Raw genomic sequence first — 22546 nt, 5'->3', positions numbered from 1 at the left:
AGAAAATCTCTGTTAACCAAGCAGCCTGAGCTGAAGCATCCCAGTCAGTAAGCTGCAGAGGTGTGCGGCCAGCACAAGAAAGCAGAAAAATGAGTGCCAAGAAAGCAATTAAACAAGAAATGGCTAGGCTGGATGCAGAAGAAAAAGCCAGAGAGAGTGCCCACAAAAGAGCTATAGAGATGAAAGAAAAAGAGCTAGAGATGAAAGAAAAAGAGATGGAAGAGAGGGAAAGAGAGAGAAAGCATGAACTGAACTTAGCACAGCTAAGCAGGATGGACCAGCCAATCCTAACAACCCTTCTTCAGGTACTGTTTCCCATCCCAGAAAATTCCCCACCTACAAGGCAGGTGATAATACTGAGGCCTTCTTAGAAAATTTTGAAAGGACCTACCATGGGTACAACTTCTCTACAGACCAGTACATGATAGAGCTCAGGTCACAGCTCAGCGGACCCTTAGCAGAGGTGGCAGCTGAAATGCCTAAGGAACAGATGAACGATTATGAACTTTTTCAAACCAAGGCCAGAATCAGAATGGGGCTAACACCTGAGCATACCCGTCGGCGGTTCAGAGCTCTAAGGTGGAAACCAGATGTGTCATTTACCCGACACACCTACCACATTGCAAAAAATTGGAATGCCTGGATATCAGGAGCAACTGTTAAATCTCTGGAAGAGCTGTCTCTCCTAATGCAAATGGAACAGTTCTTAGAGGATGTTCCTGAGGAAATAGAAAAGTACATTTAGATGGGAAGCCCAAGACTGTAACTGAGGTGGGGGAGATTGGAGCCAGATGAGTGGAAATGGGAGAAAAGAAAAAAGCTACTAGCAAGGGGAACGAATATCACAGGGGGCAAACAGAAAATAAACCCTATCACCGAGGGCAACCCAAGACCCCACCTACAACCCAAGGAAAGCCCCAAGACCAGGACAAAACCCCTCTCCAGCCACTCCCCATAATTAAAGTCCCATTTCAGCGAGTAGCTGTGGATATTCTGGGTCCCTTCCCAAAAAAGACTCCCAGAGGAAAGCAGTACATAATGACTATGCCACTCGATGGCCGGAAGCAGTAGCTCTAAGCAACACCAGGGCTAAAACTGTGTGCCAGGCCTTAGCAGACATTTTTGCCAGGGTAGGTTGGCTCTCCGACATCCTTATAGATTCAGGATCTAATTTCCTGGCAGGGACCATGAAAAATCTGTGGGAAGCTCATGGGGTGAATCACTTGGTTGCCACCCCTTAACATCATCAAACCAATGGCCTAGGGGAGAGGTTTACTGAAACTTTGGGGGCCATGATACGTAAATTAGTCAATGAACACTCCAATGATTGGGACCTAGTGTTACAGCAGTTGCTTTTTGCCTACAGGGCTGTACTACATCCCAGTTTAGAGTTTTTACCATTCAAACTTGTGTATGGCCACAAGGTTAAGGGGCCTTTACAGTTGGTGAAGCAGCAATGGGAGGGGTTTATGCCTTCTCCAGGAACTAACATTCTAGACTTTGTAAGCAACCTACAAAGCACCCTCCGACACTCTTTAGCCCTTGCTAGAGAAAACCTAAAGAATGCTCAGGCAGAGCAAAAGGCCTGGTATGATTAACATACCAGAGAGCATTCCTTCAAAGTAGGAGACCAGGTTATGGTCTTGAAGGCACAACAGGCCCATAAGATGGAAGCGTCATGGGAAGGGCCATTCATGGTCCAAGAGCGCCTGGGAGCTGTAAACTATCTCATAGCTTTTCCCACCTTCACCCTAAAGCCTAAAGTGTACCATGTTAAATCTCTCAAGCCCTTTTATTCCAGGGACTTAAAGGTTTGTCAGTTTACAGCCCAGGGAGAAGATGATGCTGAGTGGCCTGAAGGTGTCTACTACGAAGGAAAAAGTGACGGTGGCGTGGAAGAGGTGACCCTTTTCACAACCTTGGAACGTCTGCAACGGCAACAGATCAAGAAGCTGTGCACTAGCTTTGCCCCATTGTTCTCAGCCACCCCAGGACGGAATGAATGGGCATACCACTCCATTGACACAGGTAATGCTCACCCAATTAGAACTCCACCCTACCGGGTGTCTCCTCATGCCCAAGCTGCTCTAGAATGGGAGATCCAAAACATGCTATAAATGGGTATAATCCACTCCTCTAACAGTGCATGGGCATCTCCAGTGGTTCTAGTACCCAAATCAGATGGGGAAATACACTTTTGCATGCACTACCGTAGGCTAAATGCTGTAACTCGTCCCAACAACTATCCAATGCCACACACTGATGAGCTATTGGAGAAATTGGGATGTACCCAGTTCATCTCTACATTAGACTTAACCCAGGGGTACTGGCAAGTACTGCTAGATGAACCCACCAAGGAAAAGTCAGCCTTCATCACCCATGCAGGGGTGTATGAATTTAATGTGCTTCCTTTCGGGCTTCGAAATGCACCTGCCACCTTCCAAAGACTTGTAGATGGTCTCCTAGCAGGACTGGGAGAATATGCAGTTGCCTAACTCGATGATGTAGCCATTTTTTCTGATTCATGGGCAGAACACCTGGAGCATCTGGAAAAAGTCTTCGAGCGCATCAGGCAGGCAGGACTAACTTTTAAGGCCAAAAATCAGAGGGTAGCCGTGTTAGTCTGGATCTGTAAAAGCAGCAAAGAATCCTGTGGCACCTTATAGACTAACAGACGTTTTGGAGCATGAGCTTTCGTGGGTGAATACATCTGAGGATGCATCTGAGGAAGTGGGTATTCACCCACGAAAGCTCATGCTCCAAAACGTCTGTTAGTCTATAAGGTGCCACAGGATTCTTTGCTGCTAAGGCCAAAAAGTGTCAAATAGGCCAAAACAGAGTGACTTATCTTGGACACCAGGTGGGTCAAGGAACGATAATTCCCCTACAGGCCAGGGTATATGCTATCCAAAAGTGGCCTGTCCCAAAGTCAAAGAAACAGGTCCAATCCTTCTTAGGTTTGGCTGGGCATTACAGGCGATTTGTACAACACTACAGCCAAATCGCTGCCCCACTAACAGACCTGAACAAAAAGACCCAACCGAATGCAGTTAAGTGGACAGATGAGTGTCAGAAGGCCTTTACCCAGCTTAAGGCAACACTCATGTCTGACCCTGTGCTAAGGGCCTCAGACTTTGGCAAACCATTCCTAGACCAATCCTGCATCCGAGCGTGGTGTGGGAGCAGTTTTAATGCAGGAAGGACCAGATCAAAACTTCCATCCTGTCGTGTTTCTCAGCAAGAAACTGTCTGAGAGGGAAAGCCACTGGTCAATCAGTGAAAAAGAATGCTACGCCATTGTGTATGCCCTGGAATAGCTATACCCATACGTTTGGGGACTGCGGTTCCAGCTACAAACCGACCATGCGGCGCTAAAGTGGCTTCATACTGCCAAAGGAATCTACAAAAAACTGCTTCGATGGAGTTTAGCTCCCCAAAATTTTGATTTTGAAATTCAGCACATTTCAGGAGCTTCTAACAAAGTAGCTGATGCACTCTCCCGTGAAAGTTTCCCAGAATCAACTGGTTAAAAATTGTCCTTAAAATGTAAAAAGTCTTCTAATTTACATAGTTAGTAGTATATGTAAAGGTGCATGTGTTTTATTAATTTCTTTATTCTAAAGTTCTAGGAAGAAATCACCACCTGTGTGGTTTCACACTGTCTGAGATTTGCGAGGGCATGTCATAAACAGATGGTTAAGGGTTAATGTCTTTTTTAACTGTAAAGGGTTAAGAAGCTCAGTAAACCCATCTGACACCTAACCAGAGGACAAATAGGGAGATGAGATACTTTCAAATCTTGGTGGAGGGAAGTCTTTTTTTGTGCTTTTTGTTTTGTTCGTTGTTTGCTCCTGGGACTAAGAGGGACCAGACGTACACCCAGTCTTTCATGTTTTAAAACAGTAAGTAATAGCCAGGCAAGGCGGATTAGTCTTATGTTTGTTTCCTCAACTTGTAAATGGTCTTTTTGCTGGAAGGATTTTTACCTCTGTTTGCTGTAACTTTGAATCTAAGGCTGGGGAGGGGTCCCTCTAGTCTTTATGAATCTGAGACCCTGCAAAGCATTTTCCATACTGATCTTACAGAGATTATTTTTACCTTTTCTTTCTTTAATTAAAAGCTTTCTTTTTAAGAACCTGATTGATTTTTCCTTGTTTTAAAATCCAAGGGATTGAGTCTGAACTCACCAGGGATTGGTGGGGGGAAAGGAGGGGCGATGGTTAATTCCTCCTTGTGTTAAGATCCTAGAAGTTTGGATCGGTGTGAAGCCTCTCAAGGCAACCCAGGAAGGGGAAAGTCTGGGGGGAAGAGGAGAGGAATGGTTAATTTCTCCTTGTTTTACGATCCAAGGGGTTTTGGGTCTGTGTTCCCCAGGGAAGATTTTGGGGGAACAGAAAGTGTGCCAGACACTACATTCTGGCTGGTGGCAGCATACCAGATTTAAGCTACTAATTCAGCTTAAAAGTATTCATGCAGGTCCCCACTTTTTGTTCCCTAAAGTTCAAAGTGGGGGAAAAACCTTGACACCATCGCTGCCACAAAGCAGTAGATATTTCATTGCTTCAGTTAAAGTCTTCTACTTAGTGGGGAAGTGTTACCCAATGGTTAGAGCACTAGGCTGGGATTTGGCAAACCAGTATTCAGTTCTTTGCTTCTCCATTCGCATCCTGTGTTTGACTGGCCTGGTACTGAGTCACTCTGCCCCACTTCCCTGATGGACACTGTCTCTGCAAACAGCACCTGCCACTAGCCGGTGGAAGTTGTGCCTGGTCCACTGGCTACTGCAAGAGGGGACATTTCCATTAGACACTCCACGCCACTGCATGGAAATTAGCTTGATCCAGAGCACTGGGCAAGACATCAGGAATGTTGCTAAGGGCCCAGCATGTAGTGGATCAACCAGCGTCAGTCCTATCCTCTCAGCAGATGAGGAAGGATGATAGAGTCCTTAGGATAGCAGCCTGCCACTGCAGAGATGCAGGTTTCATTCCCTGTGCTGTCACATGCCCTGTCCGACCTTACACAAGTCACTTACAGCACATTTTTAAAGGTGTTTGGGTTTCTTAAGGCTGCTGAGCACTTCTGAATGTCTCACTGAGCACCTGTCTACATTTTAGGGGTCTGACCACCTTTAGATGCCTGTCCCTTAGCCTCTCTGTGCCTCAGTTTCCCATCCAAAAAGGGATGATGCTACTTCCTTACGTCACTGGACTGTATTAAGATAACTACTTGAAATATCTTGAGATACTCATGTACTGCAGCTATAGGACTGCTAGAAATACTTTAAATACATTATTACAAATACAAAGGCTGAAGTTTTTCTGGGTCTCTAGGGGACCGGGATGCCAAATTCCCAGTAAAAAGAATGTGGGTGGGGGGTTCACCTCCCAGAGCTGCCTTAGAAAATCTCAGCTAAAGTGACTGGGAGTCACTCATTTCTGTCCATTTCAAGCCATTCCTGTGGCTATGAAAAGCAAATTGCTAATATTCCCAGCCTGGATCCCAGTGTCTGAGAATGTTTTCATCAATATTTTAAAATGTCTGATTAAAAATTGCAAAACATAAAGTCTGAAATTTCAAAAGTTTTAATGAAACTGCTGTTAGGTTCCTTGGCCAGCTCCAAAGCTAAGATATCATCTGCTAAAGCCAGATCTGAACGGCCAGATTTTTTTTCTGAACTCTTCAGTCTAATAGCTAACGGTATATCAGCCCTCTCTCTTCAACATTGGTGAGGCCTCATATGGAGAACTGTGCTCAGTTTTGGGCCCCACACTACATAAAGGATGTGAAAAATTGGAAAGAGTCCAGCGGAGGACAACAAAAATGATTAGAGGGCTGGGGCACATGGCTTATGAGGAGAGGCTGACTGAACAGGGATTGTTTAGCCTGCAGAAGAGAAGAATGAGGGGGGATTTGATAGCTGCTTTCAACTACCTGAAAGAGACTTCCAAAGAGTCTGGATCTGGACTGTTCTCAGTGGTAGCAGATGACAGAACAAAGAGTAATGGTCTCAAGTTGCAGTGAGAGAAGTTTAGGTTGGATATTAGGAAAAACTTTCTCACTAGGAGGGTAGTGAAGCACTGGAATGCGTTTACCTAGGTTTGTAAGGTCAGGATTGACAAAGCCCTGACTGGGATGATTTATTAGGGGATTTGTCCTGCTTTCAGCATGGGGTTGGACTAGGTGACTTCCTGTGGTCCCTTCCAACCTTGATATTCTATGATCACTTTGAGAGGGTTTTATAAGTGAGCCATAGGTTTGCTTTCCACCATGACCATGGGGTGGAAAAGAGGTTTCTGGGTAGCTGATTTCACGTTGAATGTATGTCAGACTGCTGGGATATTACAGCAATATTGATTATATGCTAATATTGATTATATTACTGTAATATTGATTATATGCTAGAGTCTTTATTGTTATTACATTATTATTATATTATTATTAAAAGTTTTAAAAATAACTACAAGGTGTGTCATTCTTGCTAGGTTGGAAGAGGCTATTCTGATGAGGAAGGTTTCCTATTGTTTCCCAAAGAATATCTGACTTGCAATAATGAAGCCATTTCTGGATCCCAATGAAGTCGCTGGGGCTTAGCCTTTCACGTCAAAGAGGCCAGGATTTGGCCAATGGCTTGGAAATAAAAAGATCCACTTTTTCTAATGTCACCCTAGAGAAAGTCAGTGTGACAGAGATGTATGGGTAAAATTTCCCGTGTTAGTTATACTAGCGCCAAAGTAGAGAAGTTCCATTGACATCACCAATTTATTGCCAAAGAAGCTGTGGCCAAAGATTCTGGGCTAAACTCAGTATTACTATAAACATTGATGTATGTGACTTTGATAGTTAAGCTTAGAAGGATCAGATTTTTATTGATAAATGTTGATAAGTTAGTAAGAGGACCAAAACAAATTCACTGTGGCTAAAGAGAAAAGTAATATAAGTATGGTACATAGAGGCAAAATGTCACCCTTTAAACACTGAAAGTTAAATCCTACTGTGGAAAATCATAAGGAGAATAAAGCTCTGCAAGTTAAGTGTAAAAGTTGTGATGCAGTAGGTACTGTCTGTGTGGGGAGTGGGAGAGCAGGGGAGGACTTTAGGGGATGGATGAAGCCAGAGCCTGTAACCTGAGCTAGGTAAGGGAGGGGAAAGGTCAACACCTTTACCCGGGAAGGGGAAAAAGGAAGGGAGTGGCAGGAGGGAAGCAGTTTGAGTTTGGGCTTGGGGCTGTGTGGGCGGAATTCAGGGTATCCTAGCTAGGATCCAAGCACCCTGAAAGCCCAGAAGGACTCGGTGGAGGGGTCCTGACTGTGCCTGCAAGCTCTGCTGTAACCTGTGTTCCTGTTGTCCAATAAACCTTCTGTTTTACTGGCTAGCTAAGAGTCACTGTGGGTCCCAGGAAGAGGGGTGCAGGGCCGGACTCCCCCACACTCCGTGACAACTGGTGGCAGCGGTGGGATATACTGCACCCCGTGGACGGCGCTTCCTGCAGTAAGTGACTGGGGAGCAGTAAAACGAAGAGGTGGTTAACCCCTGGGAGTGTGTGCCCAGTGAGAAGGACTTTGCAGTAACAGGGTCCCTCGGGGGATTGCAGCGAGTGGTCCCAGGGGCGGAGGAGTCTGCAGCTCAACCCTGGCAGAGAGATGGTGACCTCAAGAAGGGCTGGTGCACTAAGGATCCCCCTGGAAACTGTGGGGAGCGGCGAGCACCCCGGCCTGTGAGTGGTCAGCAGGAAGATGTATGCCAAGCGGCGCAAGTGCGACCTGGTGGAGCTGTGCAAGCAGAGGGGGCTGCACCCGGGGAGGCTCAGCAAGGATGAGCTGATTGCCCAGCTGGAGCAGGGAGACTGCATGAATGAACGGAGCCCTGTCTCTGAGGGAAGCAGCCGGGCAGATGCAGCGCAGGCACCAGTGTCTGTCCCCGCTGGGAGTGGTCAGCCGGCGGACGAGGGCTTCCCGAGACCCCCCCTTCCTAGGCCTAGGGGAAGGGTGGGGAGGAGCCCAGTGTATACCGAGGGCACCGTGACACCCCCGGCCAGCAGGGGATCCGCCCGGCGAAGCCCACCCCCCAGCAGGGGATCCTCCCAGCTACGCTTGGCATCCGTGGAGCGGACGCGGCTGGAATATGAAAGGGAGCTGAAACGGGAGGAGCTCGAGTTAAAGAGGCAAGAGCTGGAGGAGAAGGCGAAACAGCGTGAACATGAGCGGGAGGAGAAGGAGAAACAGCGTAAACATGAGCTGGAGGAGAAGGAGAAACAGCGTAAACATGAGGAGAACCAGCGCCAGCGTGAGTGGGAGGAGAAGGAGAACCAGCGTAAACATGAGCTGGAGCTGGCCCGGCTGGCGAGCAGTGGGGCCCTGGCTGCGGTGAGTGAGGGGGGGCCCAAGCCTACAAAGAGCTTTGATAAGCACTTGCTGCCCTGGTGTAAGGAGGGGGAGGACATAGATACCTTCCTGACGGCCTTCGAGAATGCCTGCGAGCTGCACCGGGTTGACCCTGCAGACAGGATCGCAGTTCTCACCCCCTTACTGGACTCCACAGCCGTGGAGGTGTACAGCCGACTGAAAGGGGCGGAGGCAGGGGACTACGAACTGTTCAAACAGGCCCTGCTCCGCGAGTTTGGGCTGACTTCTGAGATGTACCGGAAAAAGTTCCGGAGCCAGCGTAAAACCCGTAAGGTCACATACCTACAACTGGTCAACCGGGCGCAGGGGTATGCCAGCAAGTGGACAGCTGGGGCTCAAACTAAAGAGGACCTGCTTGACCTATTCATACTGGAGCACCTGTACGAGCAGTGCCTGTCCGACTTGAGGCTGTGGTTGATGGACCAGAAGCCGGAGAACCCACAGCACGCAGGCCAGCTGGCCGACCAATTTGTGGACAGTCGGGCAGGGGATGGCAGGGAGGAGTCTCGAAGGAGCAAGCCTGCCTCAACGCAGAGAGAGAGTCATCATGGGACCTCCCAGTGGGGTCCTATGGAGAACCCCCCCAAAAGGGGAACATCCAGCGGCAGGTCCCTCCAACCCACTCAAGGGGACCCACGAGACATGGGCTGCTATCACTGTGGCCAACGAGGTCACATACGGGCCCAGTGCCCCAAGCTCAGGGACAGACCAAGCAGACCCAACCCGCAGAGGGTGGACTGGGTAAAAACCCAATTGGAGGAGGGGCTACATTCCCAGGAAAGGGGGGCTGGCAACGTACCACCTGTGGATGCTCCAGGCTCCGGGTTTTAGGTTTACCGGGTGGGCGCGGGGCTGCCCCTCCGGAAGGAGTGCATTGTTTCCCTGGAGGTAGATGGGAGGAAGGTCACTGGGTACTGGGACACGGGCGCAGAAGTGACGCTGGCCCGGCCCGAGGTAGTGGCCTCAGATCGGATGGTGCCTGACACCTACCTGACACTGATGGGCATGGGCGGGACTCCATTCAAGGTGCCTGTGGCAAGGGTACACCTGAAATGGGGAGCCAAGGAGGGCCTCAAGGATGTGGGGGTACACCGATATTTGCCCACTGACGTGTTAATGGGAGGGGACCTCAAGGACTGGCCTAGTAACACCCAGAGTGCCCAGGTCGTGACTCATAGTCAGAGTCGGCAAAGGGCACTGCACCCCGACAACGGGGAAGGTACTCGACCCGAGGTGCAGGACCCTAACCCAAGGAGCGGTGAACGCCCAGGGGCACGGTTCAGAGAGGCTGCGGCCTCAGACCCAGCCAGCAAGAGAGAGCCGGTCCCCATCCCTGTCCCAGCTGCTGAGTTCCAGGCCGAGTTGCAGAAAGATCCCTCCTTGCGGAAGCACTGGGACCAGGCTGACCTTAGTGCGGTACAGACCATGAGGAGAGGTTGCAAGGAGAGGTTCCTGTGGGAGAAGGGGTTCTTGTACTGAAAATGGGCTCCCCCAGGGGAAGTAGAGTCATGGGGGATCAGGAGGCAGCTGGTGGTTCCCCAGAAGTTTCGTCACAAGCTGCTGTACCTGGCCCATGACATCCCTCTCGCAGGGCACCAGGGAATCCGACGCACCAGGGAGAGGCTGCTACAGAACTTTTACTGGCCTGGGGTCTTTACCCATGTCCGACAGTACTGTCAATCCTGTGACCCCTGCCAGAGGGTGGGGAAGGCCCGGGACAAGGGGAAAGCGGCTTTGAGGCCTTTACCCATCATAGAAGAACCTTTCCAGAAGGTCGCCATGGACATAGTGGGACCCCTCAGCAAGATGACCCAGTCAGGGAAGAAATACATCCTGGTGGTGGTGGATTTTGCCACTCGCTACCCCGAGGCGGTGGCCTTGTCCTCTATCGAAGCCGACACAGTGGCAGATGCGCTGCTGACAATTTTCAGCCGAGTGGGGTTCCCCAAGGAGGTCTTAACGGACCAGGGATCCAACTTCATGTCGGCCCTGCTCCGGTCCTTATGGCAGAAATGTGGGGTCCAGCACCACTGGGCCTCAGCGTATCACCCCCAGTCCAACGGGCTGGTAGAAGGGTTCAACGGGACGCTGAAGATGATGCTAAAAACATTTATGAACCAGCACCCGCAGGATTGGGACAAGTACTTACCTCACTTGCTGTTCGTGTACAGGGAGGTGCCCCAGGAATCTACCGGGTTTTCACCTTTCGAACTGTTGTATGGAAGGCGGGTAAGGGGGCCCCTAGACCTGATGAGGGACGAATGGGAGGGGAAGGCCTCTCCCGAGGGAGAGTCAGTGGTGGAGTATGTCCTGACCTTCCGGGAAAGACTGGCCGAGCTCATGGGCCTGGCCAGGGAGAATCTGGCCTGAGCCCAGAGGAGGCAGAAGGTCTGGTATGACCACACGGCACGGGCCCGTGCCTTCGCCACCGGAGATCAGGTGATGGTTCTCATCCCCGTGAGGAGAAACAAACTCCAGGCCGCCTGGGAAGGGCCCTTCAAGGTTATCAAGCAACTGAATGAGGTAAACTATGTGGTGGAGCTGTCAAACCGGGCACATCACCGTTGGGTGTACCATGTGAACATGATGAAACCATACTATGACAGGGGGAATGTGGTGTTGGCTGTGTGTGGACATTGGGAGGGGCAGGGAGATGACCCCTTAGTAGATCTATTCCCTGGGACCAAAGCGGGTTCCCCCCTGGAGGTGATTCCCCTCTCTGATCAGCTGACCCCGGGCCAGCACGCTGAGATCAGGGGGGTGCTGCATCTATACCGACAGCTGTTTTCCAACCAGCCTGGACGCACTAATTTGACTGTCCACCGGGTGGAGACCGGGTCACATCCCCCTATAAGATGCTCCCCTTTTCGGGTCACTGGTAAAACTGCCCAGGATCTTGAAAGAGAGGTCAGGGACATGCTGGCTTTGGGGGTGATCCAGCCGTCTTCCAGCCCTTGGGCCTCGCCAGTGGTGCTGGTTCCCAAGAAGGATGGGTCAATCTGGTTCTGTGTGGACTATCGAAAGCTCAATGCCATCACCGTATCTGATGCCTACCCTATGCCCAGGCCTGACGAGCTCCTAGACAAGCTGGGAGGTGCTCGGTACCTCACCACTATGGATCTTACCAAAGGCTACTGGCAAGTGCCGCTGGACGCAGATGCCAGGCTGAAATCGGCCTTTATCACCCCTCTGGGGCTCTATGAGTTTCTGACCCTGCCCTTCGGCCTCAAGGGAGCACCGGCCACCTTCCAGCGCCTGGTGGATCAGCTACTGAGGGGGATGGAGAGTTTTGCCGTGGCGTATATTGACGACATCTGCGTCTTCAGCCAGACCTGGGAGGACCACATGTCCCAGGTTAAACAAGTCCTGGACCGACTCCGAAAGGCTGGGTTAACAGTAAAGGCTGAGAAGTGCAAGGTGGGGATGGCTGAAGTATCTTACCTGGGCCATCGGGTGGGGAGCGGCTGCCTGAAGCCGGAACCAGCCAAGGTGGAGGTAATCAGAGACTGGCCTGCCCCCCAAACCAAAAAGCAGGTCCAGGCCTTTATTGGGATGGTGGGGTACTATCGAAGGTTCTTGCCCCACTTTAGTGCCATAGCCGGCCCCATCACTGAACTGTGCAAAAAGGGGAAGCCAGACAAGGTGATCTGGACTGAGCAGTGCCAGGAGGCTTTCCGGGCGCTGAAGGAGGCTCTGGTTAGTGGCCCAGTTCTGGCAAACCAGATTTTGACAAACCCTTTATGGTGTTCACCGATGCCTCAGACACGGGACTGGGGGCGGTGTTAATGCAGGAGGATGAAAAGGGGGAGAGACACCCCATCATGTACCTGAGTAAGAAGCTGCTACCCCGGGAACAAAGCTATGCGGCCATCGAGAAGGAATGCCTGGCCATGGTGTGGGCTCTTAAGAAGCTAGAGCCATATCTTTTTGGGCGACACTTCACCGTGTACACCGACCACTCTCCCCTGACCTGGCTGCACCAGATGAAAGGAGCCAACGCCAAGCTCCTGAGGTGGAGCCTGCTCCTGCAGGACTATGACATGGACGTGGTCCATGTGAAGGGAAGTGCCAACCTGACAGCGGATGCGTTGTCCCGGAGAGGGGGCCCTGAACTTCCTCAGGTCACTGGGCAGAGTGACACCGCTCAGTTCAGTCTCGAAGGGGGGAGAGATGTCATGCAGTAGGTACTGTCTGTGTGGGGAGTGGGAGAACAGGGGAGGACTTTAGGGGATGGACGATGCCAGAGCCTGTAACCTGAGCTAGGTAAGAGAGGGGAAAGGTCAACACCTTTACCCGGGAAGGGGAAAAAGGAAGGGAGTGGCAGGAGGGAAGCAGTTTGAGTTTGGGCTTGGGGCTGTGTGGGCGGAATTCAGGGTATCCTAGCTAGGATCCAAGCACCCTGAAAGCCCAGAAGGACTCGGTGGTGGGGTCCTGACTGTGCCTGCAAGCTCTGCTGTAACCTGTGTTCCTGTTGTCCAATAAACCTTCTGTTTTACTGGCTAGCTAAGAGTCACTGTGGGTCCCAGGAAGAGGGGTGCAGGGCCGGACTCCCCCACACTCCGTGACAAAAGTATAATTAGATAGGTCAAGCCATAGAACAAGAGAATTTCACAGTTTGAACCCATGGCACAGAGACGGGGGCCTATTGAACAGCGGAGTTCTGTTCTGTGCAAGGAGGGGCCGACCGTGGCCAGAAGTAAAAAGGACTTGCTGAGAGTAAGCAGGATTCTGCCCAACTGGAAACAGTGATGGATCTCAGGCTCCCAGAAGGGGTGAGACCAGAGCAAGGGAGGGGACATCTCAGGACACTATTGTTTTAAAATAATGTCTAACACACAAGAGTTTTAAAAGTGAAGTTACTGTATTTAAGAAATCCTTTATGTCATCCTGTATACCCTGTTGTGCTACTACATTGTCCCTGAAAGGGTTAAACTAGATGCCCAAAGTCACAACAAACTAGGTGGAGCTTGGTGTAGGGGAGGATGTGTGTGTAAGCTGCTGGGGAGGTTGGAAGAACTCAGAAGCTTTTTTGAGGTCCAGGGCAGATGGATGGTGAAAAATCCATACCCCTGAACGATACAGTTATACCAACCTAACCCCACTGGTGGACAGTGCTACGTTGATGGAAACTTCTTTTTCTTTTGACATAGCTACTGCTGCTTGGGAAAGTGGATTAACTATGCCAATGGAAGAAGCTTTCCTTTTGGTGTAGAAGCATCTTCACTTAAGCACTACAGAGGTGCAGCTGCATCAGGGCAGCTATGCCAATGCAGACTTTTAAGTGTAGACTTGCACTTAGGTACCAGTTAGAGGGTGTGGCTAAGCACACACCTTTCTGGTCAGCATCTCCCATAGTTAAATTAGATGCCTCCCTACAAAGCATACTGGCTTCGCTGGATCCCATTCTTCAATGTCTGTCTCTCCCTGTTCATTGTACAGGGAGCTTGGGCACCTAATTCAGGGTTTGCAAATCCCAGTGATTTTCTAGGTGCCCAAAGGTTAAGTGCTGAGATGTTCAGGGCTGCAACACAAAATGGCCAACTTTCTAAATTTACTTATGTGCTTTGAGGAATTTTCAAAAGCTGCTAGGTGCACAACACCCATGAAAACTATGAGTTTTAGGTACCTCAGTCCTTTTGAAAATCCTTTTTGGCATCTAAAAATCTTTGAAAATGTGGCACCCAAGTCCTTCTGTGAATCTATCCCTGAGTGTCTGAAATCCCATAAGATGCTTTGCAAATATAAGCTTGGACAATTAGAGAGAGATCCAAAAGTTTCTCAACATTGAGGGCTTTGGAAACTTCATCTTGGTGTTACCAATGGCTCCTTCCTTTCTTGATCTGCTCCTCACAAACAGGGAAGAATTTGTAGGGGAAGCAAGAGTGCACAGGAGCCTGGGAGGCAATTACCATGAGATGGTCAAGTGCAGGATCTTGACACAAGGAAGAAAGTAGAGCAGCAGGGTATGGACCCTGAACTTCAGAGAAGCAGACTTTGACTCCCTCCGGGAACTCATGGGCAGGATCCCCTAGGAGAATAACATGAGGGGAAAGGAGTCCAGGAGAGCTGGCTGTATTGTAAAGATTCCTTACTGAGGTTCAGGAACAAACCATACTCATGTGTAGAAAGAATAGTAAATATGGCAGGCAACCAGCTTGGCTTAACAATGAAATCCTTGCTGAACTTAAACACAAAAAAAGAAGCTTACAAGAAGTAGAAGCTTGGCCAAATGACCAAGGAGGAGATAAAAATGTTGTTCAAGCATACAGGAGTGAAATCAGGAAGGCCACATCACAATTGGAGTTGCAGCTAGCAAGGGATGTTAAGAGTAACAAGAAAGGTTTCTTCAGGTATGTTAGCAAAAAGGAGACAGTCAGGGAAAGTGTGGGCCCATTACTGAACAGGTGAGGCAACCTAATGAGAGAGGATGTGGAAAAAGCTAATGTACTCAATGATTATTTTGCCTCTGTCTTCACGAACAAGGTCAGCTTCCAGACTACTCCACTGGGCAGCACAGTATGGAGAGGAGGTGACTAGCACTCTGTGGAGAAAGAAAACATTCAGGATCATTTAGAAAAGTTGGGTAAGCACAAGTCCATGGGGCCAGATGCACTGGGTGTTAAAGGACTTGAGAGATGTGATTATAAAGCCATTGGTCATTATCTTTGAACACTCATGGCAATCGTGGGAGGTCCCGGATGACTGGAAAAAGGTTACTGTAGTGCCCATCTTTAAAAAAGGGAAGGAAGAGGATCCAGGGAACTACAGGCCAGTCAACCTCATCTCAGTCCCTGGAAAAATCATGGAGCAGGTCCTCAAGGAATAAAGCACTTAGAGGAGAGGAAAGTGATCAGAAACAGTCAGCATGGATTCACCAAGGGGAAGTCATGCCTGACTAACCTAATTGCCTTCTATGAAGATATAAATGGCTCTGTGGATGAGTGAAAAGCAGTGGATGTGTTATTTCTTGAATTTAGCAAAGCTTTTGATATGGTCTCCCACAGTATTCTTGCCAGCAAGTTAAAGAAATCCCTGTCACAGCTCACAGTCTGGAGCAAGAGTCCATTGTATTGCCCCACACTGTGCACCACCCACATCAACTTGTTTCTGCTCTAATTGCACAGGATTCTGCAGAGTCAGTTACAGGTCTCTCCACAGTGCCAAGCCCATCCATGGTGACTCTACATGAAATCAGTGAATTTGTACCCAGGATACATTAGGCCAATTCTGTTGAGCTGTTCTCTACTCATTCGCCTGATAGTGCTTGCTGGAGATAATCACATCTCTGTGACCCTCTTCAGCATTTCATAGTGGATTCCCCACTTTGTCCAATAGTCTGTCTGCTTTGGTTGCTATCAATACCTGAACTCCTATGCTGCTTTCTGCCCTTTGCACAGCAGGCAGAACCTAAATGCAGTGGCAAGGCCAAGGACTTGATTGTTTCCTAATAAGGCATCTTTAGAGAACAAGACAATTCCTGACCTAAGGGTCCTTGGACATTTGAAAGGAAATGAGATCTCAGTTCACACCCCATTTCCATGTGAATGCTACAGACTGTGCAGAGTACTAGGGCATGGGATAGCTCAGGAGATAAGCGATGAAATCCCAACTTTCATCTCCAAGTCATCTGTTGAAATTCAGAGGTAGTGGCTCTGTGTCCTTCCCTCTTCTGATCTCTATGAAAAAGGAAGATTTGTGTTTCATCTCCTTGGACATATCATGATAGAACCCACCAACAGCCCATACATCCAAACTGGGACCAGCTGACCCTCTGTGAGCAACCTCAGAAGAGACAAAGAGACCATCTCAGAAGTGGGAGGAGGTAGTTCAATTTCTCAGTCCCAGTCACTTCATGTTCTCTCCATGGAGATTGTGATAGCCATCCAAATGGACAACTGTTTCCAACCAAACATTGGGATGTGTTATGTAGGGATGAGTTCAAAGCTGGTGCATACAATAAAAGAGTGAGTTGTGTGACAACTTCAAGTCATTTTAGGTCTCCATCAACGTTTGTATGTGATGTCTTTGTTATTATTAAGACAATATTTGAAATTATTATTTAGAGCCACATTTGCAAATGTTACTTTTAATCTCCACCTCCAAATTACACCATATTGGCACATGCAAATGACATACTTAGGCTGGAATTTCTAAGGAGACTAAGGTAGTAAATTAGAAAGAAATTTAGAAGAACTCGATTCAGTCCCAGGTCCTCAAAAGTTTTTAGCACCTAACTCCCATGAGCCTTGGCTCACTGATTTGCCACTGGCATATGTAGTGACTTTGGGCAATAACCAATACTGAATGGATCATGGGAAGACTAGAAGTCACCTGATCCATTCACAGTCTATACAATTTGTGTCCCTAATCCAGCAATCAACTTCTACACTTTTCACTCACCCCAATAAAGTTATTCCTCATCTATTCACCATAACACTCTCGCACCTCAACTAATCAGTCCAGTCATGCTACCTCTTCAATCCACCACTTCAAGGAAAATTTGCAAGAATGAGTAAGCTTCAGTGCACGTCCTGAAGGTCAAGAGATTTGGGCTGTAGCATGAGAAGGCAACTCCAGTGTCAATGAACCACCACCTATTTTCGCAAGTGTCTCAGCAAATAATAATGACCTGTTGTTCAATGAGCATCACTACTGAAATATATAGCACAGCATTGCACCAAAGGAAACTTCAAAGGAATTTGAGTTTTAAATTCATAATTATTCTGTGTTTGGACAAGAAGCTACTATTGTGATGGTACCTCCCATAACGCTTTATGGAAATATGCTTAGAATGTGTTTTATGCTACATATGCCACGTAACATATCTCAAAGGTTATCATCTACTGACTGTATTAATCCTATTAGTATGCATGTATCATTTTTTTATTCCAGTTATGAATGTTATGAATGTTGGCTATGTACTGGCTTGATTTCTAAATAACCTTAGTAGAGCATTTCGTCAGTTCCTGGAGAAAGGAATGTTGAAATTAAGTACCTAATAGAGAATCACTTAAAGGACAATGGATCTTGGAATGCTTCAATCCACTTAAGAAGTCTACTTGAGGACCTTCAAGGTAGCATGTAAACAATGGATGCTACCTGTAAAAACTGTGAGTCATGCATGGACATGTGACTTGCCCAGGTCATTCCTAAACTCCATCTTGCAGCTGGACTTTGCATAGGGGTGAGGAGGGGGTCTCCACCTAAAAGATAAAGTCTATTTAAACCCCTGGGAGACCCCTTCCATATTGTCTTCAGCTGGCTTAGGAGAGAACCTCCCCCATAGCCTCCCCCGCCCAAGGATACTTGGAAGAAACTGGAACAAAAGGCCGTGACTGCAAGAGGTGTAAGTGATTGCTGGACCAAGCCTAAAATATTAGTCTGTAAAATTGAGCAATCTGGAACTGGTGAGAATCTTTTCTGTATTCAGTTTGATTAGACATAGATTTGTACATTTTATTTTATTTTGCTTGATGACTTTGTTCTGTCTGTTACTACTTGGAACCACTTAAATCCTACTTTCTGTATTTAATAAATTCAGAATTTGTATTAATATCTGGGGGAGCAAACAACTGTGCATATCTCTCTATCATGGTTATAGAGGGCGAACAATAATGACTTTACCCTGTATAAGCTTTATAGAGTATAATGGATTTATGTGGGTTTAGAACTCATTGGGAGTTGGGCGTCTTAGTGTTAAAGACAGGAACACTTCTGTTAGCTGCTTTCAGGTAATCCTGCAGCTTTGGGGCAAGTAATTCAGACCCTGGGTCTTTGTCGGAGCAGACGGGAGTGTCTGGGGCCCCGAGCTGACAAGGAAGGCAGGGGTAGAAGTAGTCTTGGCACATCAGGTGGCATCTCCTAAGGGGGTTTCTGTGATCCAACCCATCACAACTATGGTTTACACCAAATGAGTAACTTTGTTTTTAAGAAAACTCATTTTATCCAATAAAACAAAGAAACAGAGCATGTTAAAAAGCTCACAGGTAATGCATGTAATGAAGTTCTTGTAAAAGAGTAATGGAGTAAGAAACATTCAGAGGAATAACAACAAATAATAACTAGTCACAGGAAAATCTTGAGTTGGACATCAACAGTCACAGACATAAAAAGAGGCATGATAAACTGGCATAGATTTTTCACGATCTATCAATTATCTATCTATCTATCTATCTATCTACATGATCTTATTTTATCTATTGCATATGTAGTACACACAACCATGGTTTAATAAATATTAATTAATAATAATAACAGCAACCAGCTTTGCAGATCTAGACACATTCGGATACTTGTGTGGACGAGAGACGAATGGCTACATACAAAGCTACAAGTTGAAGTGAATGGCTATATCCCAATTGTTATGATTAAAAGGTTAGCTCAACCTCTTCTCCCCGTGCTGGTCTCTTACTTCAAACCCTCTGGTCTAAGCTTTGTGCCTATCCCTGTCTTAGGGTGGAATCATGTGATTCTCCATCTCTCAAACTGGGTCCCAACTGTGATTTCTCCAACTGTGTTTGGTACCTGCAGTTCTTCCCACAGGAGCTGTGACTAGTAGCAAGCTGAGTGACTAGACGTCCTCATCATGCAAAGTGTAGTTTATTTATCACAATAGGAACAAAGCATAACGTAACAGAAAATATTGAACTTCCAGATGGAGCATTGCAGTAGTTTGGTGGAATCAAAATTTGGCCTTACTACTCAGATTTAGTTTAGGAAAAATTTTAATACCTTTTTCTTCCAAATATCTTTCTACCATAGGAAGAACAATACAGTATTTATTTATTTTAATAAATTTAAATAAATAGCAATAATACATACAGTTATACAAGGCTCTAGGTGCCCTAACACATCATACATAAGACAATAAAATCCCATCAGCATTAAAATCATCACTTGAACAGACACCTTGTCATGGTATAATTCCCCACTCTGAACCTTAGCGTCCAAAAGATGGGTTACCAGCATGAATTCCTCTAAGCTCTATTACCAGCTTAGAACCTGTAGCGCTGCCACCAACCAGGAATTCCAGTGCCTGGTACACTCTGGTCCCCACAAAACCTTGCCCAGGGACCCCCAAGGCCCAGACCCTCTGGATCTTAACACAAGGAAAGTAAACCCTTTCCCTCACCGTTGTCTCTCCTAGGCTTCCCCACCCTGGGTTACCCTGGAAGATCACTGTGTGATTCAAACTCCTTGAATCACAAAACGGAGAGGACAATTCACCTTCCTCCCTCCTTCTCTTTCCCCCTCCCAGACTCTTCCTGAGAGAAAGCAATCCTGGCACAGAGAGAAATCAGCCTCTCTCTCCCCCTTCCCTCCTTTCTCCTCACCAATTCCCTGGTGAATCCAGACCCAGTCCCCTGAGGACTCACCAGAATAAAAAAACAATTAGGTTCTTAAACAAGAAAAGCTTTTAATTAAAGAAAGAAAAAACAGTAAAAATTGTCTTTGTAAATTAAAAAAAAATGGAATAGGTACAGGGTCTTTCAGCTATAGACACTGGGAACACCCTCCCAGCCTAAGCATACAAGTACAAATTCAAATCTTTTCAGCAAAATACCAATTTGAACTCCTTGCAGCCAAATACACATTTGAACTTCTTCCAACCAAAAACACATTTGCAAATAAAGAAAACAAACATAAGCCTAACTCGCTTTATCTACCTTGTACTCACTATTGTGGATCTATAAGAAACTGTATGAGGGAGATTGGAGAGAAACCTGGTTGCACATCTGATCCCTCTGAGCCCCCAGAGTGAACAACAACCAAAACCTAACAGCACACACAAAAACTTCCCTCCCTCAAGATTTGAAAGTATCCTGTCCCCGATTGGTCCTCGGGTCAGGTGACAGCCAGGCTTACTGAACTTGTTAACCCTTTACAGTCAAAGAGATATAAAGTACTTCTGTGCTATTAACTTTTCTTATCTGTTTATGACACACCTGCAGAAAGTTTTTTTCAATTCTTCATCAGTGGGGAAAGCAAAATTTCAAGTTTATCAGAAAACCCCATCAAGGTGATTCTGACATTGACAGCTTGAATAGATGACAAAATAAATGGATACCACCATTTAGTCAGACATACTCCATCCTCCCAAGCTCCTCCCTCCCCCAAAAAAGCCACCTGGACAAAGAAACAAGTCAATGAATGAATCAACAAAATCAAACAAAATGAAAAAGAAACAAGGAAACACACAAGCCAAACCTCTCATACCCCATCCTATAGGTGACAGTAGCCCTATAAATCCCTATGACAGATAGATAGATGCATACGTAGATAGATACTGATCTTATGTACACTGGTGTAATCTTACGTACACTGGTGTAATCTTATATTTGACATCAGTGAAGATGGTCCAGTTTTCACGATTTCATCAACAGATTGCACCCTGTGCTCTGAAAGAGACAATTTTGGCATCAGTTGATTATATTTATAGAGAAACTCAGAATGAAATCACAGTCAAGTTGCAGTGATGGACATTTTAACTCTTGGTGAATAACCTCCACACAATCAATTTCTTCAATGCAGCTTTGATCTCCTTGTTCCTCATGCTGTAGATGATCGGATTCATCACTGGAGGCACCAGGGAATAGAGAACACCCACCACAAGGTCCAGGCCTGATGCTGAGCTGGAGGTGGGTTTAAAGTAAGCAAAGATGCCAGTGAAAAGCAACAAAGCGACCACAGTGATGTGAGGCATGCAGGTGGAGAAGGCTTTATGCCGGCCATGCTCAGATGGGATTTTCAGCACAGTTCTGAAGATCTGAACATAAGATACAATTATAAAAACAAAGCAGTTTGATGCTAAAAACACACCTAAGGCAATACCCCCAACTTCACTGAGGTACGAATCAGAGCAGGTGATCTTGAGTAGTTGGGGGATTTCACAGAAGAACTGGTTAATCACATCGAACTGGCAGAAGGGTAACCTGAATGTGTTCCCAGTGTGCAGAGCAGAGTAAAGAATACCAGTAATCCAGGCACTGGCTGCCATTTGGACACAAGCTCTCCTGTTCATCACTCTCTCATAGTGCAGTGGTTGGCAGATGGCGACATATCGGTCATATGCCATGATGGTGAGTAAGGCAAAATCAGTTGCAGTGAAGAGGAGAAAGAGAAAGACTTGGGTGACACATCCAATATAAGAAATCACCCTGGTGTTCATGAGAGAATTGGCCATGGATTTGGGGATGGTGATGGAGATGGAGCCTAGGTCTAAGATGGAGAGATTCATCAGGAAGAAATACATGGGAGTTTGAAGATGGCGGTTGAGGGCTATGGCTGTGATGATGAGAAGATTCCCCATCAGGGCTGCCAGGTAAATCACCAGGAACACCACAAAGTGCAAAATCTGCAGCTCCCAAACGTCAGAGAATCCCAGGAGAAGGAACTGGGTCAGGGTGGTTTGGTTGGACATTTTCTTTCTCAGTTCATTGTGTACGGCTGTGGAGGGAAGGGCAAAGACAGTGGGGGAATTCCAATGACAGAGGGAGTGGCCCTGATTTCCTGCAACAATATGATGTGAGTGCCAACAATGCACAGCTCTCTTTACTGCTATTAACTAAGAGCGGTGAGTTATCACATGAATGTAAATTGCCGCATCACCCTTAAGTCAATGGAGCTTCATCAGTTTGCATCATCTGAAGATCTAGCTCACAATGTTGCTTAACAAAATGTTGTGTGAAGGATGGAGCAAAGTACAATCTCAATTGAACAATTCTAGCCAAGATGGATCCCCTCTTGCTACAAACAGCAGGCTCTGGACTTGAGCAACACTGCCTGATATCCTCTTTTCGTGGAAATATGAGATAGACTTGGCATTGTGTATGACAGCTCGCCTGTAAACTTAGACCTGGCACCCTCCCACATCCCCGAGCCCCTGGCCTGAGATGCCCCCCCGCCCCAACTCACCCCTGTTTCGCCTCCACTCCGAGCATGTCATTGCTACTTCACTTCTCCTGCCTCCCAGGCTTGCAGCGCCTAAGCTGGGAGGTGGGAAAAGTGAACCAGCCACGGCTAGGTCAGGGAGGAGGCGAGGCAGGGGTGAGCTGGGGCGAGGAGTTCCCCTGTGTGCCACAGGGCCGCCCAGAGGATTCAGGGGACCTGAGGCAAAGAAATTTTGGGAGCTCCTTCCATAA

General features: G+C 47.3%; 1 protein-coding gene across 1 annotated transcript; it reads right to left on the bottom strand.

Moving 5' to 3' along the window:
• Positions 1 to 20889: 20889 nt before the first annotated feature.
• LOC127031330 (olfactory receptor 14A16-like) lies at positions 20890 to 21840 on the bottom strand. Its single transcript, XM_050918077.1, has one exon. It carries the CDS (start codon positions 21823 to 21825, stop codon positions 20890 to 20892), a length of 936 nt encoding a protein of 311 aa, XP_050774034.1. The 5' UTR covers positions 21826 to 21840.
• Between the last annotated feature and the right edge of the window lie 706 nt (positions 21841 to 22546).

Source organism: Gopherus flavomarginatus, chromosome 11 (assembly GCF_025201925.1).
Source record: "Gopherus flavomarginatus isolate rGopFla2 chromosome 11, rGopFla2.mat.asm, whole genome shotgun sequence".
NCBI classification, from domain to species: domain Eukaryota; kingdom Metazoa; phylum Chordata; order Testudines; family Testudinidae; genus Gopherus; species Gopherus flavomarginatus.
This window is presented reverse-complemented; position numbering and strand designations above follow the sequence as displayed.

Excerpts from the sequence above, each read along its gene's own strand:
- LOC127031330 (XM_050918077.1), bottom strand. The coding sequence starts at position 21,825 with ATGTCCAACCAAACCACCCTGACCCAGTTCCTTCTCCTGGGATTCTCT.